Source organism: Rattus norvegicus, chromosome X (assembly GCF_036323735.1).
Source record: "Rattus norvegicus strain BN/NHsdMcwi chromosome X, GRCr8, whole genome shotgun sequence".
NCBI lineage: Eukaryota > Metazoa > Chordata > Mammalia > Rodentia > Muridae > Rattus > Rattus norvegicus.
This window is the reverse complement of record NC_086039.1, coordinates 156,787,540-156,812,652: the sequence shown is the minus strand read 5'-3', so window position 1 is coordinate 156,812,652 and position 25,113 is coordinate 156,787,540. Positions and strand designations below refer to the sequence as shown.

At 48.3% G+C, this 25,113-nt stretch overlaps 2 protein-coding genes and 1 long non-coding RNA gene across 20 annotated transcripts; 2 read left to right on the top strand and 1 right to left on the bottom strand.

Moving 5' to 3' along the window:
• Positions 1-20: 20 nt before the first annotated feature.
• Positions 21-5,275, top strand: Naa10 (N(alpha)-acetyltransferase 10, NatA catalytic subunit). 7 transcript variants are annotated; one of them, XM_017602117.3, is made up of 8 exons: positions 21-242; positions 620-718; positions 1,105-1,163; positions 2,041-2,086; positions 2,180-2,295; positions 2,550-2,594; positions 4,173-4,257; positions 4,865-5,269. In XM_017602117.3, the coding sequence occupies exons 1-8, from the start codon at positions 222-224 to the stop codon at positions 4,904-4,906; spliced, it is 513 nt and encodes a 170-aa protein (XP_017457606.1). In that variant the 5' UTR covers positions 21-221; the 3' UTR covers positions 4,907-5,269. The 7 variants fall into 7 exon arrangements, with proteins under 7 accessions (XP_017457606.1, XP_006229654.1, XP_006229653.1 ...); XM_006229592.5 differs by having other exon boundaries at positions 4,861-5,269; XM_006229591.5 differs by having other exon boundaries at positions 419-718; positions 4,952-5,269.
• Positions 5,276-6,728: 1,453 nt separating this feature from the next.
• Positions 6,729-9,033, bottom strand: LOC120099366 (uncharacterized). Its single transcript, XR_005498519.2, has 2 exons — positions 8,896-9,033; positions 6,729-6,885 (listed from the first exon to the last, which is right to left on the bottom strand). It is a non-coding gene; the product is annotated as an uncharacterized LOC120099366 (long non-coding RNA).
• Positions 9,034-9,811: 778 nt separating this feature from the next.
• Positions 9,812-25,087, top strand: Arhgap4 (Rho GTPase activating protein 4). Of its 12 annotated transcripts, none has more exons than XM_039099451.2 (22): positions 10,167-10,379; positions 14,409-14,616; positions 14,692-14,854; positions 15,076-15,138; positions 15,402-15,635; positions 16,584-16,712; positions 16,823-17,044; positions 19,269-19,370; positions 19,536-19,727; positions 19,822-19,906; positions 20,133-20,163; positions 20,365-20,467; positions 21,473-21,533; positions 21,619-21,696; positions 21,777-21,911; positions 22,007-22,112; positions 22,203-22,436; positions 22,512-22,585; positions 22,650-22,851; positions 23,181-23,273; positions 23,592-23,691; positions 24,655-25,087. In XM_039099451.2, the coding sequence occupies exons 1-22, from the start codon at positions 10,313-10,315 to the stop codon at positions 24,886-24,888; spliced, it is 2,916 nt and encodes a 971-aa protein (XP_038955379.1). In that variant the 5' UTR covers positions 10,167-10,312; the 3' UTR covers positions 24,889-25,087.
• The last annotated feature ends 26 nt before the right edge of the window (positions 25,088-25,113 follow it).

Sequence of the window (25,113 nt, the reverse complement as noted above, 5' to 3'; positions counted from 1 at the left end):
TCTAAGTGCCCCGCTCATTGGTTGTGCAGTTTGGAGGTGAATCCCATAGCTGAGTACTTCCGCTGTAGGCCGGCTGGAGCGGCCCACCTCTTCCGCTGCTGCCCCAGGTTTCTGGCCCCAGTCCCAGCCCCGGCTCCTATCGTCCCTACCCTGTTTCTGAGTGGCCGCCGAGCGCACGCGTTCACGATCCACAGGGACCCACGAGCTCCGCCGCCGCCGTGATGAACATCCGCAATGCTAGGGTGAGGTGACGGGGAGCCAGCCTTGTGCACACAGACTGGGCGCTTTACCGGGTGACCGCGTGAGCATGCTATCGAGGGATCTGGTGCTGTGGCCCTGTAGGTCTGGCCGGCGGACCTTAAGGCTGCTGCAGCCTGCTTTAGACATCTCGCAATTATCCCGCGTTTCTCTAATTCAGGTCTCGTTGAATGGGCTCCAGTCCTGGAACTGGAGCATTTTGCACGCCGCCTAGAAACCCGGCTTGTGTGGTCGTATAGTAGCAACTCTGCCCTGCCCAGGGGAAAGGGAGGCCCAGAGATCGACAGAGAACAAGGGTCACACGTGTGTGGACCTCTTAGTCACTGCAGCCCCGGACTAACCGTGTCCCACTGTCATGCAGCCCGAGGACCTGATGAACATGCAGCACTGCAACCTTCTGTGCCTGCCTGAGAACTACCAGATGAAGTATTATTTCTATCATGGCCTCTCTTGGCCCCAGGTGAGCAGCTTTTGCGTTTTGTAGGAGTGTAGGGTGCAACAGGAGGGAAATGTGGGTCTGAGTAAGCCAAACGCAGTGGGCAAGGGTATAAGAACCTTAGTACAGTGAGGCCCTTGTTGATGGGGAAGCCTGGTAAATGAAAGGGTGTATGTAGGAACTGTAGGCTCTACAGAGATGGGATTCTCACCTGTGCCTACTCTTTTCCAGATAAAGAGAAAGTACAAGTGTAGAGTAGTGAAACCAGGCCCCTTGCATTCCAATCATTACTAGATGTCACAACTCACCATTTTTTTGCAGCTTCCCACTGTCCCACACAGTAGGAGGCTGGCAGTGAGCTGTATCCTGCTGCTTACTCTACCTGACTTCCTTTTCCTTTCTGTCACCAGCTTTCTTACATTGCTGAGGATGAGAATGGGAAGATTGTGGGATACGTCTTGGCTAAAATGTGAGTCACCAAGGAGGAAGAAAAGACCTTAATACTAAGATGGGGTGTTGAGGAACTTGGACAAAGGCTTTGGAGAAGGGAATTGGAAGCTGTAAATTAGTTTGAGAGGTGTTCTCTGTTGTCCAGATTGGCACTCACTGTGTAACTCAGGCTGACCTCAAACTTAATAGCAGTCTTCATGCTGAGCCTTCTCAATGCTGGGATTTAACTGTGCCCAGCTTGCTATGGATTTTGTGTGTGTGTGTGTGTGTGTGTGTGTGTGTGTGTGTGTGTGTGTGTTTGTTTTTTAATTAATAGGTTTGTAGGGTAACTCTAAGCTGACAGAAAAATTGAGCAGAAGATACAGAGTTTTTCCATACACTCCTCCTCCACATTTGTTTTTTCACTACCATGTATAGTACACTTGTTAGAAGTGAGAAACCAACACAGATTTCGTTAAGCAAATTCCTGTTTTTATTGTTATATCTCTGTCTGTGTTGCACACTCTCTGAATTGGGCAGTTAAAGAGTATCCATCCCTCCATCCACCTCCTACAACAAGGTCACCTTTTCATAATGATGCAGAGTTGGAATAGTAGTGTATAGCTCTTTCAAACTGTCTCTCCTCACTTAGTGCTCTGCAGTCAGCATCATTCTTTTTGTGGCTTGACAGCTGAGTTTTGGGGATGACTATTGTAAGGTGATCTGTTGACACTGCACATATCTTGTAGGTGTAGCATGGTCATGATTGGTTCTTCTGATTCAGAAGTTCCTAGCTCTTCTCTTTTTGGATCTGGGGTGCTGTAGGATCAACCACAAAGAGTTTGTGCACCTGCTGTGCACAGGTGTTCCACATAGACAGTACCCATACCAGGCTCCTTTCTAGCTTTCTCTTCTAGGGAAGAGGACCCAGACGATGTGCCCCATGGACATATCACCTCACTGGTGAGTAGAGCTACTGAGGGTTTGGAAGAGGTGGATTGGACATAATTGAAGGAGCCACAGTGGTCGCACTTCTATCCAATTTTCTTCTCTCAGGCTGTGAAACGTTCCCACCGGCGCCTTGGCCTGGCTCAGAAGCTGATGGACCAGGCCTCTCGAGCCATGATAGAAAACTTCAATGCCAAATATGTCTCCCTACATGTCAGGAAGAGGTGGAAGCCAAGTTGGGGAAAGGGCAATGCTGGGAAGTGGGGAAGAAGGGGCAATGCTGGGAAGTGGGAAGGAAAGGGCACCCAATTGATAGTGGTTCTGGGGTTTACTGCCTTCATAAGAATATGGGGAAATAGTGGGAAAGGGGAGGGGGCAAGGAAGAAGGGCAGGATATCCCTAACCCTAGCCCTAACCCTAACCTGTCAACCTGTCTGGCCAAGTTTGTGAAGCTCAGCAATGCCTTTTTCCCTTACAGTAACCGGGCTGCCCTACATCTCTATTCCAACACCCTCAACTTTCAGTAAGTACATCAAGATATTTTCTTTAAGTGGCATGATCCATCCAGTTTGCTGGGCTGAGAAAGGGGTTGAGGGACTCTAGACATTGCTGGGAGGGTTTCTGTATACTCATTGGCTATTGACTGACCTGAAGAAAGCATCTGTTTTCTCTGTGTGTGGTAGAGGAGGGTCCAATATATGTTGGGTATAGGAGGGGTGGCTTGGTACTAGTGAGACTGGTGAAGGGCAGTGTGGTAAAGGACTCACAGGGCTTCTCTGTGATAGTCTAGGAGTAAAGAGAGATAGACTAGAGCATGAGCAAAGGCTGAGAAATGGCTGGCTCCAGGAAGCATCAAGTAAGAGCAGATGAAAGGGGACAGCAAGGAAAGGGGGCCATGAGCAAAAGCAATGAGGGACCTATTGCTCTGAGTGTTTCTGATGGCTGAGGGCAGGACTCTGGACATGACCATCTCTATGAAGAGAGGACTTAGTAGTACCTAGTGCCACTTGAAAGTGAGGCTCGAATAGACTAACTTGAGGAACCACTGAGCCACACTAGACTTTGAGGGGGTCCAGTGAAGATGACACCATTGGAACAGGATGGTGGTCTTCAGCTTTTCTGGGTTCAACATCCATATTCATGGAGGGACTTTTGACCTAGTTAAGATGCCTCTGTGGCAGGAACTGCTTTACCTGCTAAGTCAGCAGTTCCCAGCTGGGTATGGTAGTACATGTCTCTTAATCTCTGCACTCAAAGTGGAGGACTGTGGGTTGCAGTCCCAGCATAGGGAGTTCCAGGTTAGTCTCAACCACATAGCAAGACCCTGTCTCAAAAGATGGGTGCTGAGGAGATAGCTTAATTGTGAGGACTTGTGTTTGATGCCTGGCACTCATGTATAAAAGCCACATACAGTGCCCTGTACCTATTATCCTAGTGCTGAAGAGGTTAAGACAAGAGAATCCCTAGGGTTCACTAATCAACAAGCCTAGTTGAATGGACAAGTTCCAGATTCAGTAAGAGACCCTATTTTGAAAAAAATAAGATGGAAAGCAACTGAGGAAGTTACCCAGCATGTATCCCTAAAGACTGGCAAGGAACCTTCCTAGGTCATCAACGGGTTTCTCTTCCAGTGTCAGGGATACTTAATTGTGCACACACACCTCCCTCCCCTCATCCATCTGGTGAGTAACCAGGTTGTCTATGATGACCATCTACATGCAGGTACAGTGTCCCTCTTTCCTAGCAGAGGAACTATGTGTTCAGTAAATAACAGGGAGCAGGTCAGGGAGAGGAAGGCAGAATTAAGGACTTCAACTCAATACACAAGTCCTTGATGGTTGGGCTAGGGACAAAGTGGTAGCAAGTCTAGGAATCAGAAGTGCCCTGGATGCTACATGCTATTTGGCTTTACTTGAAGAGCAGAGAAAACTATCATAGCTGTTGAACAAGAATCCAGTCAAATGAAAAACAAAAAGGAGAAACCCATTTACACTGGCTTTTTGCCTCTACAAAGGTCCTACAGGGGGAGATGACATTTACCCCAGTAGCCTAAGAACCTGGAGAATTTGCCCCTAGGCATGTGTCTTGATCCTACCCCCAGGATCAGCGAAGTGGAGCCCAAATACTATGCAGATGGGGAAGATGCATATGCAATGAAGCGGGACCTCACGCAGATGGCTGATGAGGTAAGAGTTCAGCCAGGCCAGGGCAGCAATTCCAGCAGTAGAGGAGATTCTGTAATTGGGAAAGGTGTCTATTTTCAGTGAGACCACAGAAAGTACAGATGTCAAAGAGCTGTGAGACAGAGTGAGGCAGTGGCGACTAGAGGCAAGACCGAGACTGAGTGTCAGCTTTTGTGGTTGTAAAGCTAGGAATCAGAGCCCCTCTTTCCCTTACTCCCTAAGCTGTCAAGTCAGGGCATGGCCTTCATTGACTGTAAAGGAGGCCATGGGATGCTTTCTGGGGAAGAAGTCTGGAGATGGGTGGAATAGGAGAGACAGTAGGAAGATTTTTTTTTTAACAGAGGAATTGGGACTACTATGGTTGGGGGCAGCCTGCTCAGATCTAGGATTAAACTGGGCTAGGGAGAAAGGGTCTCTCTGACCAAGCCTCCTGGAAAGGCACTGCTCTGTCTTGGGGGCTTCCCAGCAGCGTATTTGAGGGCAATAGAACTCATGTCATTTTACAGATGAAGCAGGCTTAGGACAGAGGTAGGATTGAACTACATTTCTACCCAGTCCTATTTCCTGCCTTGGCCCTACCACTTCTCACTGTGTCCCTTCCCCCAGCCAGCCCCAGGGCCTGGCTCCTCTTGTCTCCTGTCTGGAGACTTAGGCCCTGTCTCTTTCCACCCGCTTCCCTCTGGGCTCCCGGCGGCAGCTGAGGCGGCACCTGGAGCTGAAGGAAAAGGGCAGGCACATGGTGCTGTCGGCCATGGAGAACAAGGCGGAGAACAAAGGCAACGTGCTTCTGAGCTCAGGAGAGGCCTGTCGTGAGGAGAAGGGCCTGACTGCTGAGGATAGTGGTGGGGACAGCAAGGACCTCAGTGAGGTCAGTGAGACCACAGAAAGCACAGATGTCAAAGACAGCTCAGAGGCCTCTGATTCTGCCTCCTAGAACCTGCCCTACCTGGTCCCAACCTCACCCCATGTGCTTTTTACAATAAATGTCACCCAGTGGCCTTGGGAAATTTGTGAATGTGCATAGTGGGGTATGCTTTTTTTCCAGCTCCTATATGGCAGGGATACTATCTTCACAGCCCAGAGCGTACTGAGCTCACAAGTCAAATGTTTGAGGATGGGACCCCAATCTGGCTTCCTTCAACAACTGAGTTGGAGTTGGCAGATAAACTGTCTTGGGTGCCATATTCTCATGTCACTTTCCTGGCCTTCTACAGATCTCTGTAACATCTTTAGTAATTTTCTAGGGCTGAACAAAATGATTTCTTGGGTTTTCTATTCAGCCTCACATTTCAGAGGCAGCTCCCCTACCTTGATGTTCTTTGCTGCATTGCTTTACCCTCTCAGCCCTTTACTCCTAGTCATACTTGCTCTCTCATCAGTAGGAGCTCCAGTTTATACCTCCTGGACCCCAAGTGCTTAAGTCCAACTCCTCTTTGCACTTATCTGGAGAGATCCTAGCTGGATCCTGGCCTATTCAGTTACCCAGTTGCTCAGGCTTTTCCTATCTGTAGCCTTTTAAAAAATTTTTTTGTGAAACAGGATCTCTTACTTAGCCCAAGCTGGCCTGGAACTCATTATGTAGCCCAGGCTGGCCTCAAACCTATGCCAATCCTGCCTCAGACTCTAACGTGCTGGGATTACAGGCGTGAACCACTCCTCCATTAATATTTTATATTTGCTGTGAGGCAGTGGTGGCACACTCCTTTAATCCCAGCACTTGGGAGGCAGAGGCAGGTGGATCTGTCTTTTAAGCTCCAAACTAGCCTGGTCTACAAAATGAGTTCAGGACAAGGCTATGCAGAAAAACAAGACAAGACAGTTCTATGCTTTATCTAGTTCTTGACTACCATCAGGATACCCTCAATGTCTTGTAATATTTCTGCAGTTTCTGGTAGGTGCATAAAGTCAAATAAAATTGAACTAAAAAGAAAATGTGAGTCCACCCCACTTCCGAATGCTTTATCACACCCTCATCCTTGCATTAACATTTGCTCCTCTAAACGTACGCGTGGTTTCTAGACCATCACTAGTGGCTCCTAGGTCCTAGGTGGTGGGCTTTCCTTGGGCCGCTCACCTAACTGCAATGCACCTTTATATAAGAACTGTCACTATACTAATAATGTCCTTGGTCCTGCAAGTGACAAAGCGATCCGCCACTATGTGGAATAATTTGTTCTGGAGCTTAGTACTTTATTTGGTTGTACAAATCATTTATTAGAAACTGAGAAACAGGCGACTAAAGGACAGAGCCCGGGGAAGAAAATTCGCAGCAGCAGCAGCAGTCGCAGCCACAGCCCCATCTCTGATTCAAGCGAAACTGCGTTCTGGTTGGCTAAATCAGCGGCTTGTTCCACCCAGCGTGCTGATGTCGGTTCCTGTTCGCAAGCCGGTGACGTTCTTAGTTCTCAGGCTCTGATTGGTTCTGCAGCACTAGACCCACCGCCCTGAAGCAGGGCGGCCGACATGCGCACTGGCTCGGCCGTGCCCTAATGGTGGGTGGGGGAGCTTGCGGATCCTCTTTAGGCGCATAAGGAAGCTTCTCGAGGCCGGCCCTCTGCGCTGGTTGCTTAGGTGTCATTGGCGGCCAGCTGAAGCTCTGCTGTCTGCCCCGCCCGTAGTCGTTTAGGTTTCCTGGGCGGAGGTAGGAGCAGTGAAGGGGGAAACCGCAGCCCTGCGAAGCCTTGGGGGCCCAACATTTCCCCTGCTTCAGCGGCATCCGCCTCTTTCATTGTGAGCGGAGGCTGGGGGTGACTCCGGGGACACCTCTTCAGGTCTTACATTCACTGCCTAATCTTTTTTTTTTTAAAGCATTATTTGTTTTACGTATATGATGACACTGTCACTGTCTTCAGACACACCAGAAGCGGGCATCAGATCCATTACAGATGGTTGTGAGCCACCATGTGGTTGCTGGGAATTGGACTCAGAACCTTTGGAAGGGCAGTTAGTGCTTCGAACCCCTGTGCCATCTCCAACCCCCACCCCAATCCTTTTTTTCTCTTCCAAGCCTCACTATCCTTAGGGTTCCGTCTCATCTTCCTCTGTCCAGAGTAGCCAGCCAGTCTGATCACATCAGCCCTGTGGTCATAATCCTTCAGGACCAAGTGTACATTCTTCCACATATTAAAAATGTTTTTTTGCAGAGTTCCGGAGACAGGCAGGCAGCTCTGAGTGTATTCTGATAAGTGTATGGAAGTCAAATATGTGGGCTATTATAGTTTCATGCTGAATATAAACATTTCGATGTTTGACTGGCCTGCATAGTGATGCCCTGTCATAAATAATCCTGTATATCTAACCCTCTCTTTCCTTTTAAAGATTTAGTGTGGTGGGGCAGGGGGAGTGTGGGTACCTGTTGAGAGGGCATTAGATACCCTAGAAGTGAAGTATTAAGTGGTTGTGAGCAGCTTTTGAATTTTAAAACTGAATTCTGTCCTCTGGAAGAGCTCTTTAACCACTGTAACCACCTCCATTGCCTATCTTATTGGATTTTGTTTTTGTTTGTCTTGACAGTCTCCATATATATAGCTCTGATCTATGCCTCTAGGTGAACATAACCTCACCCAGTTTATCTGATTTTTGAGACAGGGTCTCTATAGCTTAGTTTAGTTTGCAAATCACCCTGCAACTCTGGCTTGCCTCTAAGCCACCACCCACCAGCTCCCACCCTGTCCTGCAGGCTTTTAGATTCTCAAAACTGGAGCTAGCTAGATGGGGTAGTGCTGCTTGTGTTTAGTCTCAGCACTCAGAGATAGAAGTTCAAGGTAGCCTGGTCTACGTAGTACTAGTTTAACCAGAGCTACTGAAAGATACCATATCTCAAAAAGCCAAGAAGGATGCTGAGGAGATGGTTCAGTGGGAGCACTTGTTGCTCTTGTAGAGAATCCGAGTTTGATTCCCAGCACCCACATAGAGGTTCACAATCATCTGTAATTCTAGGATCTAGAGATTCTGATTCCTCTTTTGTTACCCATGGGCAATGTGCACACATACAAATTGCACATATGTATACACATAAAATTAGATTAATAAATCTAATTTAAAAGAATTTAGAAGCCAAAACGGAACAGGCCAAGTGTGCTAGTACATGCCATTAATCCCAGCACTTACGTGGCAGAGACAAACTGATCTCTATGAGTTTGAGGCCAGCCTGGTTTCCACAGTAGGTTCCAGGACAGCCAGACCCTGTCATACATAATGAGACCCTGTCTCCAAACAAAAGGAACAGGAGCTAAAGGTACAGAGAACAGTTTTACTCATGGCTTCAGATGCCAAGCAAATGTTCTAAAAACAGCCAGTTGCTCAAGTTTTCTGTTTTGCTTTTCATTTCATTGCAAAAGGCTGAATGGGGTACCATTCAGATTTCTGGAATAAGGACTGAGAACATTTGAAGGCCAGTTCAGTAGCCATTTCTTGTGTGCCTAAATCCTGGTCTGGCTCTGCTGGTTAGATGAGGGACTTCTAAGGATTAGTTAAGGATCAGATAGAAGGGAAGACAGGTAGGATGGGTTGCTTAAATAAAGGTGTTGGTGCCTGGTTTCCCTTAGTATGAGGCACTGTTGAAATAAATGTCCTGACAAAGTGAGTTCACAAGGATGGGTGTCCATTCATGTTCTGTGTGGAGGATACAGGCTTACTTACCTTGGTGGAAGATTCCAACATTGCTGCTTCTGAGACGAGCTTCTGGAAGTCTTGGACCTGGGCTTGTCAACATCTAGGTAGCTTCCAGACCATTTCTTCAAGGCTTTGACAGCATCTTAGAGAAGGGCTTTGGTACTGGGAGCAAATGAAGACCAAGAACAAGATTGAGCACAGTTAAAAGTCCAGAATAGCCTCCCTGCCATGTCAGGCTCATATGTGCTCATGTGCACTTTGACATTCATGCATGCAAATACAGGTCTGGACTCCCTTGTATTAGCACCTTCAAGCATGCTTCCTAAGTGTCTTGCCTATTGCCCACCGTCTATATACCCCAGGGCTTTCTCTCCAATGAACTGAAGACAGATGGCTTGTCACCTGACTCCTGCCTTCCTAATTGACTAGAAGAGCCTGGTCTGCTTGTGTACACATATAATCCTAGCACTTGGGGCAGAGGCTGAAAGATTGCTTCAAGTTTGAGGCCAGTCAGGATTGTGTAAAGCCAGCCAGGCCTACACAGTGAAGCCCTGTGAATGAGACAAAACAAAACATGACAAATTGATGAGTAGATTAGAGTTGATGGGGGTGAATGAAATCACCATTATCCTTGGATAAAGGAGGCAATAGGAGTTCTTCCCAGGCTGGTTCGAAGCCCCCCACTAGTATAGGTCTTACAGGTGCAAGATAGAAGAGAAAAGAGACAAAAAAGAGTCTCTTCCGGCAGCAGGAAGTGGTAGCTACCTATGGGGAAATGAAGCTAGCTCTTTCCTTTGGGGCTGAGTAGAAGGGGAACTATAGCTGAACCCTGCTCCCTCCCCCTCAGGGGGCCCAGAGGGAACGCTGGCCTGCAGTCCTCTGGGGAACTTCCCATCCAGCTGTCTGGACTTCCTTAGGCCTCACTCTGGGTTATGACTCCGGAAGGAGGGTGGCATCTGATGTCCAGGAAGGCTGGGGAAGCAGACCACCTAGGAACAGTCTTGAGCCTGTAGCAGCTATGGTGCCATTGTCCATTAGTATTGAGGGCCAGTGGCCATAAGGGTGTGGTCTGACACTGGGGACCACATATAGGTTTCTGCAGATAATGAGGAATAACAGCAGGTGGTCCCAGACATGTTGTTCTCTTGCATTACTGTTTTATGTTGACGCTTTGGACTCAAGGTGATCTAGATAGAGGAGCAACTTGCCTTAAGAGAGATGAGCCTGAAAAGGGGTACCTAGTCTTTCAGAGGCTCACCAGGGCAGTGCCAGGTTCAAGTTGCCCCGCCCCTCTAGGGACCTGCTGAGGGCGGGGCTGGCAGGGCTGGCAAGGCGGAGCCCGTGGAGGGTGCTGGCTTTAGCACCCCTGGTCCCTGCTCTCGGCGGTCTCGCCTCGCTGCTTCCGCGTGGAAGCGTTGGGACTTGGTGCAATCGCCCCTCAGCCATGGCGGCGCACGGGAAGTTGCGGCGGGAGCGGGGACTGCAACCCGAGTATGAGGCACAGGTCAAAGGTGAGAGGGTGCTTTAGTCCTGGTTTACTGCGGAGACCCCGAGTATCCGCTGCTGATCTCAGATACTCCTGAAGCGGGGTGGAGGAGGGAGCTCAAACCCTGCTTCTTGGAGCCTCTTTGGCCTCAACTGCGCGCCCATGCTCTCCCTCCCGCCTACTTAGCCAACTTGGGTCGCCTGCTGCTCACTCAAGCAGCAATTACTGTGGTAGACCGAGGTAAGGGCAGACTGAGAGGGTGGCTTTCTAGCTGGAGTTGAATGGGCCACCTTGACTTTGTTGGTAGCCTGACACCTCACTCTTAACACCACTAGAATCCATGAATTCTTAGCACCTTCACCTCCCTTTGACACTGTGTTAGCTTGCAGGTTTAGGGTGGTTGGCCTTGGGTCAGGCTAGGAGACTGAAAGTGGGTTAGAGAAATTCAACTGGGATGGCTTTACAGCCTTAGGCTATTAAACTTCTAGATTTGGGCAAACACTTCTAAGCAAATCACATGCAAATGAACTTGAGTTCTTAGCTGACAGCTTCATTTCTTCAGGGTGTGGTAAGTAACTCTTGCACAGGAAAGGAGGCAGCATCTAAATGACCCCCCTCCCCCAGTTTTTTGTTGCCTCCAGATATCTTGACTCCTTACTATTTTCAAAGATTCTGTATTTTACATATTGTGGATACGAGTGCAGAGAAGCATAGTGACTGTCACACAGCACAATGGCTCACAAGAGAAGGAATGAAATGACCCTTGGAGTTTTCCAACCTGTAGATGAAATTCCAGTGCACTTATTTGGTGCAAGCAATTTATAACAAAGTGTATCTTCATGATGTGTTGCTGTTACAGTGGAGAGTGTAACTGCCTTTGAAAGTTTGACCCAGTCCTCCTCATCTTGGTGTCCAGAGCCAGCTTGAGGTGATTGCAGAGAGTGAGCCAGCAGATGGAGACAATGATTCCATCCTACTTCCTCAAAATGTCCTGAAGCCCAAGGACCTTGAAATGTCTTCAGTCAGCAAACACAGACCAGTTCCCATCGAGAGAAACTGGAGTTGGGCCCTAGAATATCTTTAAAATGGCCCTTGCTTATACAGGGTGTTCAGCCTTCTTGGCTATTATTTTTCACCAACCTCCTTCAAAAGAAAAGTCTTCTAATTATGCTGTAACCAGGGCATTATCTTGACACTCTGGTTTCTAAAAGGTCAGCATAATAGTAGTTTGCTTTACTGGGCAGCAGAAGTGAGAGTGAATGCCTGCCTCACAGGAAGAGCTGGGAGCCAATGCAAATATGCAGGATTCTCACTCCTTTTTGTCAACTGTTCTTTAGTTTGATTGTTTGTGTGCTTGTTTGTTTGTTTGGGTGGTGGGTGGGTGAATAGGATTGGGGTAGATAGAGCAGGAGAATCTTAAACTCATTCTTTTATGAGGGCTGGCCTGCAACTTGCAACATCCTCTGCCTCAAACTTCTAGGGCTAGAATGACAAGCATGTGCCACCATACCCAGCTGTCAGATTTTTTTTTAATACATCTGTTTTGCTGCAGACTCTGGGAATACCTTATTGTATAGGAGAGAAGCAGTCCTTGCCCTTCTGTGATTCACAGGTCTGAGGAGAGAAAAATAGTAAATAACCCAGTGCATAGCTAATTTCATGTATAATGATAGCCACTACAAAGGACAACCATGGTGCCAAGAGCACAATGGGGCTAAGACAAGGGCCAGAGCTAGCTTGGTTGACGAGATCTGAAAGCTCTGCCATGCCACAACCTGGAGTCTTGGAACAGCAGTTTCTTGCTTTCTGTGGACCTCAGATACAATTGGCTAGTAATCTATAGCTCTTTGACACCAACTGGTGTGCATGTTCAGAACCAGAAGTGCTATTGCCATTACTGGAGAATCCACACAATACTGTGGTCTGCTGGTGCACTTAGCGTTGTGCAGCTGTAATAGGCCCCTCCCTGAATAGCACATCACTTCTGGAGGACAGGACAGGCACTGCAAGGAAGGGCCTGCTGGATCCTCTTGGGATCCTCCTTGAACTTAAATTACCATTCTTCAACACCTGTTATTCTCATTTAGTGGAGATTCTCCTGATAGAAGTCAGCACCATTAGCATTCATCCTAGTGAGTGGCTGGCACAGCCCACTTCAGAGACAGGGGACTGGTGTCAGTAACACTTGGTATTGTGGGCTCTACTTTGCTTTGCATTGGCTTTGGTATTGGGAGTTTTCATATATATCAGCTTCCATCTGCCTAACTTGTCCCCTTGGTGGAAATTTAACAATTTCAGTGACCTGGTTAAAGGTGAGCCCTAAAACCCACTCCCAAAGGAGGCCAGTGGGTAATATAGAAGGCTGATGAGTGGGCTATGCATGCAGCTGAATTGAGAGCATTTGAATTTAAGAAGTCAGTACTACCATAGGGTGGACTCTGGAACCACGCAGGGACACACTAAGGAAATCAGAAGGGGAGATGGGTCTGGATAGGAGATACCTAACAAGGCTTTTCATCTCATAGTCCCAGGAAAGTCGCTGTCAGAAGAGAAGTCCACCCATTTCAATCTTTTACAAAGTGGATTTCTTTGAACAGCTATGCCTGGGACTTGCCTTCAGACTGGCTCTCTAACCCACCATCTTTTCCTTAGACAAGTGAAATGTAGTAGCTGCTCCTTGGGCTCTATACAATAACTAGAGGGAACCTGAAAATGAGATGAGTCCACTCTTTGGCTTATATCTCCATGAGTATCCAGATGAGAATTCTAGACCACAAACTTTTGGTCATCTTCTCCCCTCCCAGATTCCTCTCCCTTGCTTTTTGTATACTTTTAAAAATATTTATTTATTTTCTGTATGAGTGCTCAATCTGCATGTACACCTGCAGGCCAGAAGAGGGTATTGGAACCCATTACAGATGGTTGTGAGCCACCATATGGTTGCTGGGAATTGAACTCAGGACCACTGGAAGAGGTGCTCTTAACCACTGAGCCATCTCTCCAGCCCCTTGTATACTTTTTAAAAAGGCAGTTTCTTGTGTAGCCCAGGATAACTTCAAACTCACAGTGTAGCCAAAGATGACCTTGAATTTTTCTATTCCTGCTCTGTGTCTTGAGTATTGGGATTGTAGTGCACCATTACGCTTGGCCTGTGCATCCATCTTATAAGTACCCATTGCTCCTAGTCATTTTACCATGAATCTTTTCCCATGCTATCTGTTCCCCAGCATGTTCCCAGCTCTAGAGGAACAGGGACTGTCTAGAATATGTCTGGAATGAAATAGATACAAAATCAGCATTCCACTAAATGAAGAAACCAAGTAGTGTCCTGTTCTAAGGATAAAGCTGAAGATCTGTCTATTGATATCTTGTTTACCAGAAACCGAGACAGTGCGTGTCTATGTATTCTATGTATTGAGGTGTGGGTTGTGGTGCTCATCTGGGCCCTTGGTCTGGGGAATGGGGACACAGTGGTGCTAGAGCTCACAGGTTAGGCAGCTTTTGCTTTAGATGTGGGTGAAGTAAGAAGTATTGCCAAATCAGGCCAGAGATAAGATGTCAAAAGCCCTGTGGTAGTGTGGGGCCACCAGCTATGACTCCCCTATAGGACAGAGGGAAAATTCCTGGGGTGGGGATAACTGTCAGTAGAAACAACAGGCAGAAAACTTAGTCCAGCCCCTTCTGTCCCTTCATTTATCAACCTTGACCATGGTCATGGCTCTTACTATGGGACAGGTTTGACCTGACCAAAGTCTCTCCAGGCTTGGTGGAGTGCTTCAGCAGTCCTGCCCCTGAGCAACTTCTTGTATCTGTACAGAAGCCATGGAACAGAGTTTTCTGTCTTAGGGCCCTTCCCAAGTGCACAGGGGCTTCTGAACCTGGGTACTTTACTTCATGGTACACTTATTTCTTCTGTTCTTAGCTCTAGTTTTTAACTCAGGTACCAGGGAGCCTTTGTTATGGACAGGATGTCTATCTGTCTGTCTGTCTGTCTCTGCTTCTCCTACTTCTTTCTGGTCTGGTCAGCCCACCCTGAATTGAGGTCCCATTGCAGTGATGCGCGGGCAGTTGAGTGAGCAGCTTCATTGCCTGGAGCTTCAGGGAGAGCTGCGGCGGGATTTGCTGCTGGAGCTAGCTGAGTTCATGCGGCGTCGAGCAGAGGTGGAGCTGGAGTATTCTCGGGGCCTGGACAAGTTGGCTGAACGCTTTACTAGCCGCAGTGGACGCCTTGGAGGCAGCAGCCGGGAGCAGCAAAGTTTCCGGTAGGTACCACACTGGCAGTAGTGCCTTGCAGGGCCTGAGATCTAGGCTCCTTTCTGAGTACTCTTCTGCTACAGGAAGGAGCCAACTCTCCTGTCACCCTTGCACTGCTGGGCTATGCTGCTGGAACATACTCGGCAGCAGAGTCGGGAAAGTGCTACCCTCAGTGAGGTGCTGGCTGGACCTCTGGCACAGCGCCTGAGTCACATTGCCGAGGATGTAGGACGCATTGTCAAAAAGGTAGGGACTGTGGAAGGCCTCAGAATCCAACCAAAAAGAAAAAGGAAAAGAAAAAAAGCACATGGGGATCTATCTGGAGGCACGGTGAGGCATGGGAGGCTAGGTGGAAATTGTAGCCCTAAGTTGGCTCATAGCAATCTGAGGTGGGATGATTTGTCACAGGATGGTGGGAGGCATTAAGTAGGGGAATGCTATGGTCACCAATTCCCCTTCATCTCTAGAGTAAGGACCTGGTGCAGCAACTGCAGGATGAGCTCCTGGAGGTGGTCTCAGAACTCCAGACAGTAAGCAGGACCTACTGTCTGCTGACAACGGGAAGCAGAAACAGCCCCAAGCCATTGCATCTCCTAGTCAGGCTCAAGAAAATGGATGCTCATGGGAGACCTGAGTCTTGAGTCTGGGGGGCAACAGGCTTGGGCCCCTCTATGCTGTGGGAACAGAGTGGTTAAATAACAACATACTTAGGTGAAATGGCCCAAGTCTCAGATCTGAATCTTGGGGGTGGTAAGTGGGGCTTAGGGGGACTCTTCTTGGTCATGACCTTCAGCAGGGCTACCTTGCCTGGGCCTCCCTGCAGACCAAGAAGACGTACCATGTATACCACTTGGAGAGCATGAATGCTGAGACTAAACTTCGGGAAGCTGAGAGGCAAGAGGAGAAGCGGTCAGGCAAGAGTGCCTTGCCCACCACTACTGCTGCCTCTGCCACCACCACCATCACCATTGAGACAGAGCTCCACCGAAAGGGCTCTCTCAAGAAAGGAGGGCGGCTAGTGGAGAAGGTGGGCCTGGAAGGCCATGGGCCTCCCATCTCTGCCCATCTCAGATAGCACTGTCCTCTGGCCTTTGTCCTTACAAGTCCCTGGGGTAAAAAAGAGTAGGGGAACAGCCATAGGCCTCTAGCAAGATTCTTCCTTCCTGGTCAGACCTGAAGGCTCTGGGACATAGAAAGACAATGGCAGCATTAGGTTACAGATGTTTCAGCAGACCCGAAAGATGGGGAAAGACCACTGGGTCATGACAGATGATTCTGTCACATCATGCTCCACACTTGTTGTCCCAGAGCCTTGCTGAAGCAGAGAGCTATAGTGCTCTAAGCTATATATAGAGAGAACTTTTTCCTGCTAGCTTCTAAGTTTTTAGGGGCACGAGAACTCAGGATGAGTGAATGGGTGCCATTTCTCAAGAAGAAGCATTCAAGGGGACCCTTTGGAAAGAGTGGGTAGGCATCATGCTAAGTGGGGTTGAGGACAATGACTTTTGTTCTGTGCCATCCCTATGTGGAGCCTAAGTGGCTTTCTCATACATCCTCCTAGCTCTTATCTCCATCACGGGGTCTGCATATGAATGCCTTTTACTTAACCATCTGTTTCCATGTGACCTGATTCCACTTTGGAGAATAACAGTGAGGCATGTTGGGGACTCAAACCAAGGCAAGGGCAGTGGGTGGCAGGGAGAGGGTTCAGCCCTTGCCAAGAGATCAAAAGTAGCTAGTGAAGAGCTAAGGAGTCAAGATAGGTTATGGGGATTGAGTGGGAGACTGCACAGTAAGGCTGAGCACTGAGGGTGCACCAAGGGTTGGTGTGTGGCAGAGTAAAGAAGTTTGTGTATTAAACATGAGCTTAATACCTGCAGCACATTAGGTGTGCTTGTCTGCAGAAGGAATGGGGAAAAGTGGAGATAAGAGTGGTCTCTAAGTGGGTAACCCTGGTGTGCCTTGTCTTGAACAGCGTCAGGCCAAGTTCTTGGAACATAAACTTAAATGCACCAAGGCCCGAAATGAGTACCTGCTCAGCCTGGCCAGTGTCAATGCTGCTGTCAGCAACTACTACTTACACGATATCTTGGACCTCATGGATGTAAGTTTTGTGGGGGCAAGCAGGTGGAGGTCATGGTATTGGAGCTTAAGTGCTTGGAGTCCTTGACTCTTGCTGTGGGGCCACAACAATGTTTGCTTGCTTCTTCCCAGTGCTGTGACACAGGTTTCCACTTGGCCCTGGAGCAGGCCCTCCGAAGCTACACAGCCGCTGAAAGCCGCACCCAAACCTCTCACATGCAGGGTTTAGGCAGTCTGGAAGAGGCTCTAGAGGCCTTGGATCCTCCAGGGGACAAAGCCAAAGTGCTTGAGGTTCATGCCATGGCCTTCTGTCCCCCTCTACGTTTTGACTACCAGCCCCATGAAGGTGATGAGGTGAGGGTCAGTTTATTCCACCCACCACTGCTGCCACCCTTAAGGACAAAGCATGATTTCAAAGGGTTTCGTGATCTCTAGACTTCATGCTACTGTGGGTCAGTCACACAAATTACATTTCTTTAAAATGAAACAAAACAAACAAGAAGTTCCAGGATGCTGAAAGTTCTTATTTCTCAGTCCTCCAGTCTATAGCCTCTAGCCCATTAGAACAGTTTGCTGTGGCAGCTCACTTAGGGAGCTGCCCTCAAATATAATACCACCACTACAACAGTCCGAATGTTCACCATGACTGTCCATATACTATACATTGAAAACTGTTCTTAGCCATGTATGACAGTGCATGCCTGTTATTCTAGCACTGGGAAAACTAAGGTTGGAGAATTATCCTAAATTTAAGGCTAGCCTGGGTTACATAGTGAAGTCCCCTTAGGCTTCTATGTAAAATCCTGTCTACAAACAGACAAACTAAGAACAGAAAAAGATTTTGTAACAAACACTTGGGAAGATGTACAGCATGTAGCACCATTTCTTATTAGACATTTGTACTCTTCCCAGGAGCTTTTAGGATAGTCTTTCTCCTCTGATGTGAAGTTCCATGATGCTTTTGCCTTGGGGATCCATTTTCCCTCTTGGTGCTAAGCAATGAGTGTGCCTGTCTGCTTGAGGCTCTTGCATTCCTTTGATATTCTCTTATTTCTCCTCTCCAAATCCACACACCTGCCTTGTACTTGGATTTCATGGGTTGATTGATTCTCTAATTTCCTTCTATTTTGCCTTTTCTGTTTCCCAACTCTGTTAGAGATTTCTCTTTGGACTCTCTTCCAACTCTTTGCTGATTTTAAAATAAATTCACTGATGGGCAGTGGAGGTGCACACCTTTAATCCAGCGCTGGGAGGTAGAGGCAGGCAGATCTCTGAGTGTGAGGTCAGCCTGGACTACAGAATGAGTTCCAGGACAGCTACAGAGAAACATAGAATCCTGTCCTAAAAAAATAAGTCTGTGTGTGTGTGTGTGTGTGTGTGTGTGTGTGTGTGTGTGTGTGTGTGTGTGTAAGAGAGAGAGAGAGAGAGTGTGTGTGTGTGTGTGTGTGTATCTGTATACAAGTGTTTACAAAAGTCAGAAGAGGGCATTGGATCTCTTGGTGCTGGATTATAAGCAGTTGTGAGCTGCCTGTGTGCTGGGAACAAAACTCTGTGTTCTTCTGCAAAAGGAGTAATCACTTTTAACCACTGGGCTATCTCTTTAGCCTCCACTATGTTTGTTTTTAGATAGATCATTGTTTAATATTTTTAACATTGTGTGTGTGTAAATATATATAATGTCGTGTGTGTGGGTACTTGTTAAGATCAAAAGAGGGCAGTAGATCACATGGAACTAAGTTACAGGTGGTTGTGAGCCACCTAACGTGGGTTCTAGAAACTAAACTCAGGTCCTTTGGGAGAATAGCAAGTGCTCTTAACTGCTAAACCAGTTCTCTAGTCCAATAGATCACATTTTTTTTAACTGAAAAAAATAAAATTTATTATTTCTGATATTTTCAAGTGCAGACTTCAGTGCTGTTAAGGTATATTTGCATTTTATGAGGCTGTCACCCTGTCTATTATTTTCTTACACATAATTTGTCTCCAATAAATACTTAGGACTGCATTGCTGACCCTCCAGCTTTTGGAACTCACTATTCTGCTACCTCTGTGAACTTGGCTACAGCACTGACACATAAAGGTCTTCCCTAGTAGTGGCCTTATACAGCATTTGTCTTGTAGTAGGGACTGACTCATTTTTCCTTCCTTCCTTTTTTTTGGGAGGGTGGGTGGGTGGATGGAGAGCAACAGGACCTCTCTGTAGATTTGGCTGCCCTAGGAACTAGCTCTGTAGACCAGTCTGGCTTCTAACTTAAAAATCCTCCTTCCTCTGCCTCTGCCTCCAAAGTGCTGGGCTTAATGACATGCACCACTACTGCCTGGCTCCTTTTTTCACATGACATATATTTTATGTGTTCCTTTGTATTGGTATTTGAGGCTTACTGAAGGTAATCTTTTAGTTCAATCCCTAGCACGCCATAAACCTGGCATGATGGTGAATGTCTGTCATCCTAGCACTCAGGAGTTAGAGGCAAGCAAGAGAGATGTGCCCTGTTTCCTCATACTAATCCTTAGTGTCTCACCTGAGCTCTGTGCTCTTACCTAGTCCTCAGTCCTTCCCTGGTACCATCCGCTACAGGTGGCTGAGATCCAGGTTGAGATGGAACTTCGGGATGAGATTTTGCCCAGAGCCCAAAACATCCAAAGTCGCCTGGACCAAAAGACCATTGAGACAGAAGAGGCATGGATGGTCAACCTGGCATGGGAACAGACACTAGGGTTTTCTCTCAGCTTCTGTTGCCCTGACAGTTCCTTTCTAGCTGGCAATAGCTTTCCTCGTTCTGCAGATTTAGGCTTATTTCCTCCTATACTATCCTGACTTACTGCACCTGCACTGTCCCCTCAGGTGAATAAGACACTGAAGGCAACACTTCAGGCTCTGCTAGAGGTGGTGGCATCAGAGGATGGAGATATACTGGACTCTTTGCAGGCCAGCCCCTCCACTGAGTCCCTCAAGTCTACAAGCTCAGACCCAGGCACCCGACAGGCAGGCCGCAGACGGAACCAGCAGCAGGAGACAGAAACCTTCTATATTACGGTGGGGCTGGACAGGCGGGACAGGGCCATAAAGGGCAGCACAGAGAAAGGGGGCTGAGTCGAGGTTGAAATTAGGGGCTCTTTGGGTTTCTCAGAAGCTGCAGGAATATCTGAGTGGCCGGAGCATCCTTGCCAAGCTGCAGGCCAAGCATGAAAAGCTCCAGGAAGCCATACAACGAGGTGGGTCCTATTCCAGGCATACCCTTTCTGGGGCCCAAAGCTGCCCCTTCCGTGTCCCTCTGATCTAGCCCATGCTCCTCTCTGACTGGAGAGATTGTTTGGCATGCAGAAACTAACCCAGCACAGGTCATTGGATCATCCTGAGCTTCTAGTCTAAGCCTCCTCTCTCTGGGCTTTATTGAAGCTTTCCAGTCTGAAAGACAAGCCAATATTTTCTCCTCTCCAGGTAACAAGGAAGAGCAAGAGACATCTTCTTGGTGAGTCCTACATGGGGTGCTGGCCTATTCACAGATCCCCAAGTTTCCTATTCTAGCTGCACAATTCTAGTTCTACTGCCACCACCCTGTGGCCCTAACACCCCAATTTGTCCAGGAGGTTCAGGGCCTGTGGCATGGGATAGGGTTGGAGAGACTTCTCCATGGCTTGTTCCTCTAAGAAGCAATTCCCATTCTTCTCAGGACCCAATGCACAGAGAGAAAATTCCATAAGAGCCACCACCCCTATCCTGGATCCCAGTGTACCCAGAGACTTTTTGGAGGTGATCTAGAGAAGTTTATCCAGGTACTTGGTTTGTCCTACACTCCAACTCATTAGAGACCATTTCTGTTCATTCTAATCTTTCTCCAGCTTTGGTTGCCCAAGCAACTGCCTAATCTCAGTGTTCTCTAGTTCCAACCATCTTGGGTGGAGCTCAAGTGTTCCTTCCTGTGCAGGCTATTGACAGCCTTGCTGAGGTCTCCCTGTGCTTCCTCTACCAATTAAAGGGAACTCTGTTTGTTTGCTTCTTATTGTTGTTTGTCTTTGCTTCTTGTTTTCTGAGACAGAGTCTCACTCTGTAGACCAGTCTGCCCTAAAACTCAGAGATCAGCCTGCCTCTGCCTCCCAAGTGTTGGGATTAAAGGGTATATATGCCACCATATCCAGCTTTAAAGGAAACACTTAAAGAACTCAGAAAACCTGGGGCTCTAACATTTTTAGGGATGAGATGTTGAGAGTTCTCCCCTGTGATTAGGATCAGTACAAGATGCTTATAGGCCATACTTCTGGCCCAAATTTTGGCAATTCTAAACAGAAAAAAAAAAAAAGAAGGAATGCAGCAGAAATCTGAAAGAGCTAGGTTATGGTGGTGCAGCCTATAATCCTAGCACTTAGGATATCAAGGCAAGCCTCAGCTTCATACTAAGTTTTAGGTCAAGCTGGGATTAATGAGGGGCTGTCTCAAAGGGGAGGAAGGAAAAAAAGTATCATTTGCAAATGTGTCATGTACCTAGAACATTCATAAGAATCAGACATTTAAATGAACAAAAATGTTTTGCAGTGCTCTTTGAAGATCAACATCTGAATTTTGATTACCTTATTGCACTTATTTAAGATTTATTTATATTATTTATATATTTATTAAATGATTTGCAAATAAAAGGTAAAATGCCATCTCAATGGCACCAGCAAATCAGTTTCTTCACAGAGATTCAAATAAACCCCACTGTAACACTATTAGGAGAAAAGTGATAGAATGATCAGGGGTCTTGTATATCCTAATGAAATAAATGTGTTCTTTGTCCCCAGAGCACAGGCCAACCTGTGCCCCTTGTGGTGAAGAGCTGTATCCGCTTCATTAACCTCAATGGTAAGTGTAGCTTATCTTCTGCCATGCTAGCACTGGGTATTTGTGGAGAAAGGGATTCTGCCTGTCAGCTCCTTGTCCTTCACAGGCCTGCAACATGAAGGCATCTTCCGGGTATCAGGTGCCCAGGCCCGGATATTGGAGATCCGAGATGCCTTTGAAAGAGGTGAGGACTGATGGACACATGTGGCAGTGGCTTCAGTAGGTACAAGTTAACTCCTTATTTTAGCATGTTACCCTCCACAGGGGAGGACCCTCTGGTGGAAGGCTGTACTGCCCATGACCTAGACTCAGTGGCTGGGGTACTAAAGCTGTACTTCCGGAGCCTGGAGCCCCCACTGTTCCCCTTGGACATGTTTAATGAGCTGCTGGCTTCAGCAGGTAAGCCCTGAGGCCAGCTAGGTAGGAGAGCCACCCCTTACTGCTATTGTCTACAACTTTACTCAGTCTGCTCTCTTGGGCTGCCTTGGCCACAGAACTGGAAGTTGTGGGTGAGCGGGTAGAGCTTGTGAGCCATCTACTATCCAGACTACCCAGACCTGTGCTAGTGGTCTTGCGATATCTCTTCACCTTCCTCAACCAGTGAGTACTTCTGGTGAGCCAGCTGGCTGTTGGGGTTGGAGGGGTCACTAGTGCTGGAGCTCCCTGCCTGTGACCTGCATGTTTCCCCAGCCTGGCCCAGTACAGCGATGAGAACATGATGGACTCCTACAACTTGGCTGTATGTTTTGGGCCCACGCTGTTGCCTGTGCCTGCTGGGCAGGACCCTGTAGCCTTGCAGGGCCGAGTGAACCAGCTGGTCCAGACCCTTATCCTGCAACCAGCATGGGTTTTCCCACCCACAGCCATGCTACCAGGTCCCATCTATGAGAAGTGCATGGCACCACCTTCTGCCAGCTGCCTGGGGTATGCTTGGGGGCTTCTTGGGGGGAAAGGGAGTCTAGTGGAGGCAAGTCTGCCTTACTCTGCTTGAAACATCAGGGATGGCCAGTTGGAGAGCCTTGCTGGGGAGCCAGAGCTGGAATTGAAAACTGGGACCAAAGCTCAGGAAGATGGTAAGAAAGGAGCAGGGAAACGACCCCCATCTTCTTCCTGTGTACCCACTCTACCCTCAGCCAGACCCTCTCTTCCCCATAGACTCCGAGGGAGTTGTGGAGGCTGTGGCCTGCTTTGCTTACACTGGCCGCACGGCCCAGGAGCTGACATTCCAGCAAGGGGATACGCTGAGATTGTATGCTCGGGCATCAAGTGACTGGTGGCGAGGGGAGCATGCTGGTGTGCGGGGGCTCATTCCCCATAAGTACATCACACTGTCTGAGGGGTGAGTGAGCTGGAGCCCTAGGGAGGGTCCCATTTTATCTGCCTTGGATGTCCTGGGCTTTGACGTTCATGATTGCTTTTTAGCTCTTACTGAGCATAGATCTCCAGGCTTTCTTTCTCTTTCTGGAAGTAGCTGCTGACATTCAGACATCTCAAACAGGACTTGTTATAACCAGGTTGCTGCCCTCCCCAACCCCAAGCCAGAGTCTATGGGCCTTGGTTGGGCCCAAGAACAATCATTCTCAACTCCTTTGATTGAGTCAGGGGCCACTGACCTCCAAGCTCCAGCCAGGAAAGAATCCAAAGTAAGCTAGTCTTTTCCTTGCCCAGGGATGAGAAGCAGATGACTGGTTCAGGATTACAGGCCATGGGGGAATCTCTGAGCCATCCAGAAAGCGTCCTGACCTTGGAGTTTACCAACCGGTAAGCAGGTCTTTGGGAAGACCCCTAAGAGGGTTCTACCTGCCTTGTGTGCTGTTAGAAGCAGCAGACATGGTGGGCCAGATGCGGGCTTGAGGGTGTGAGCTCAGGCTTTGGCCACATGGGATTTGGGGGAGTTGTTACATAAAGGTAACTAAGTAGATAGAACACGGTCAGCCTTTTTGTGACTGGGAGAGATTCTAGGAGTTTGCGGACCGTGGCGGCTCATGTCTTTCCTTGGCTATACCTAAGATGTGCATTGCCAGTATAGGTCAAGGATTTCCCAGTGCCATTGCTGATCTTCCTATCTCTGCCTTGTAGACTGGAACTAGGCACCCCACCTGAGGCTTTGGGCCCCTCTGGTCACAGACGACACTGTTTGGTCCCTACCTCCCCTGAGCAACATGTGGAAATGGATAAGGTAAGAGCTAGAACTGGCTATGGGGCCAGTAGGGGGGACCTCTTCTACATGTTTTCTGCCCTCCCCAAGGTGAAGCTCATTGCTACTACTCGCCTTGGTCCCAGTTTTAGGAGCACCTGTGACGTGTGACCAGATATGCAAGTCAAGTCACAATTTAGGGAGGAACATGGAGACAAAAAGAAAGAGACAGGGTGGCAGGGACAAGGGTATGGGCACAGAGACAGAGATGAGAGGGCATACCCAGCAGTGGTATGGGACTCACAACATTCTTGAGCTAGAGAGAAGCCAGACTGTATAGGCTAATGTGGGTGAGGAACTCCAGGACAAACTTCAAGGCTGACACCTAGAGCTAGGCTAGGTGCTTAGCAGGCCAGGGAGGGTGAGAGGACATATGGTAGGGAAGTAGGAGGGGCAGCTGGCTGAGGAAACAAGGCTCTGATGAGTGGTATGACTTCAAGAGTCCCCTTTATATAGTGGGTCCTTTGAGCCCCTGTGGACTGATCAGGAAAACCCTGAAGACAGTTACTAAGTCTTAGAGTGGTCCCACTGCTAGGCCTAAGGATCCTAGGGTGGTGAATACACAGGAGCTAAAGCCTGGCAGCTGGAAGACCCAAGGAAAGACACTGACCCAGGGGTTCCCTGTATGTTTCCAGCCTCAGAGGCCATGGATGGAAGCTTCGATGTCAGCCAGAGAAAAAATAGGAGTGGGAAGAGGTGGGACCCAGGGCTCAAAGCCGCCCCCCACCCCTTGGAACAAGACCAAGAAGTTACTATCCCATAACTAACACTGGAATGGAATGGGGAAACTAGAATGGAGTGGGGAAGGTGGTCTGGAGTCTCAACTAGTCCCTCCCATGACCTGGGGGGGGGCGCGCACAGCTGACCTGGACAGTGTGGTAGCCAAGGCCTTAGTTTGGGGATTGGCAGAAACTCACTGGACACTTTGTTTTTCCTTTCTGCTAGGCTGTGGCGCAGAACATGGATTCTGTGTTTAAGGAGCTCTTGGGAAAGGCTGCTGTCCGCCAGGGCCATGGGCTAGCATCTACAGCCTCCCCCAGTCTAGGAACTCGAAACCTGAAGCCCCTGGCCTGCAGCAGCTTCAGCAAAAACAAAGTCTTCTCCCGGGGACCTGGGGCTCCAGTTTCCCCCTCAGTTTCCCATCCCCAGGGTCCAGATTCAACTCGCAAGCCAGTCTGAGGCAGCTCACCTCCAACAGACACCAGCAAGCCCACCATTACACCAAGCCTCACCCCAGCCCTGCTCTAGGTCTCTTGGGAGGTAGCAAAGGAAGGAGGCTGGAGAGAAGCCCTTCTTGTGCCTTTGCTTGGAAGCTTTGGGCTGTAGCTGTGGAAGGTGGAAGCAACAGTAATTCATAAAGACCCATGTACTGTTGTAATAGCCTGTGCTGTTTTGGAGGGCTGA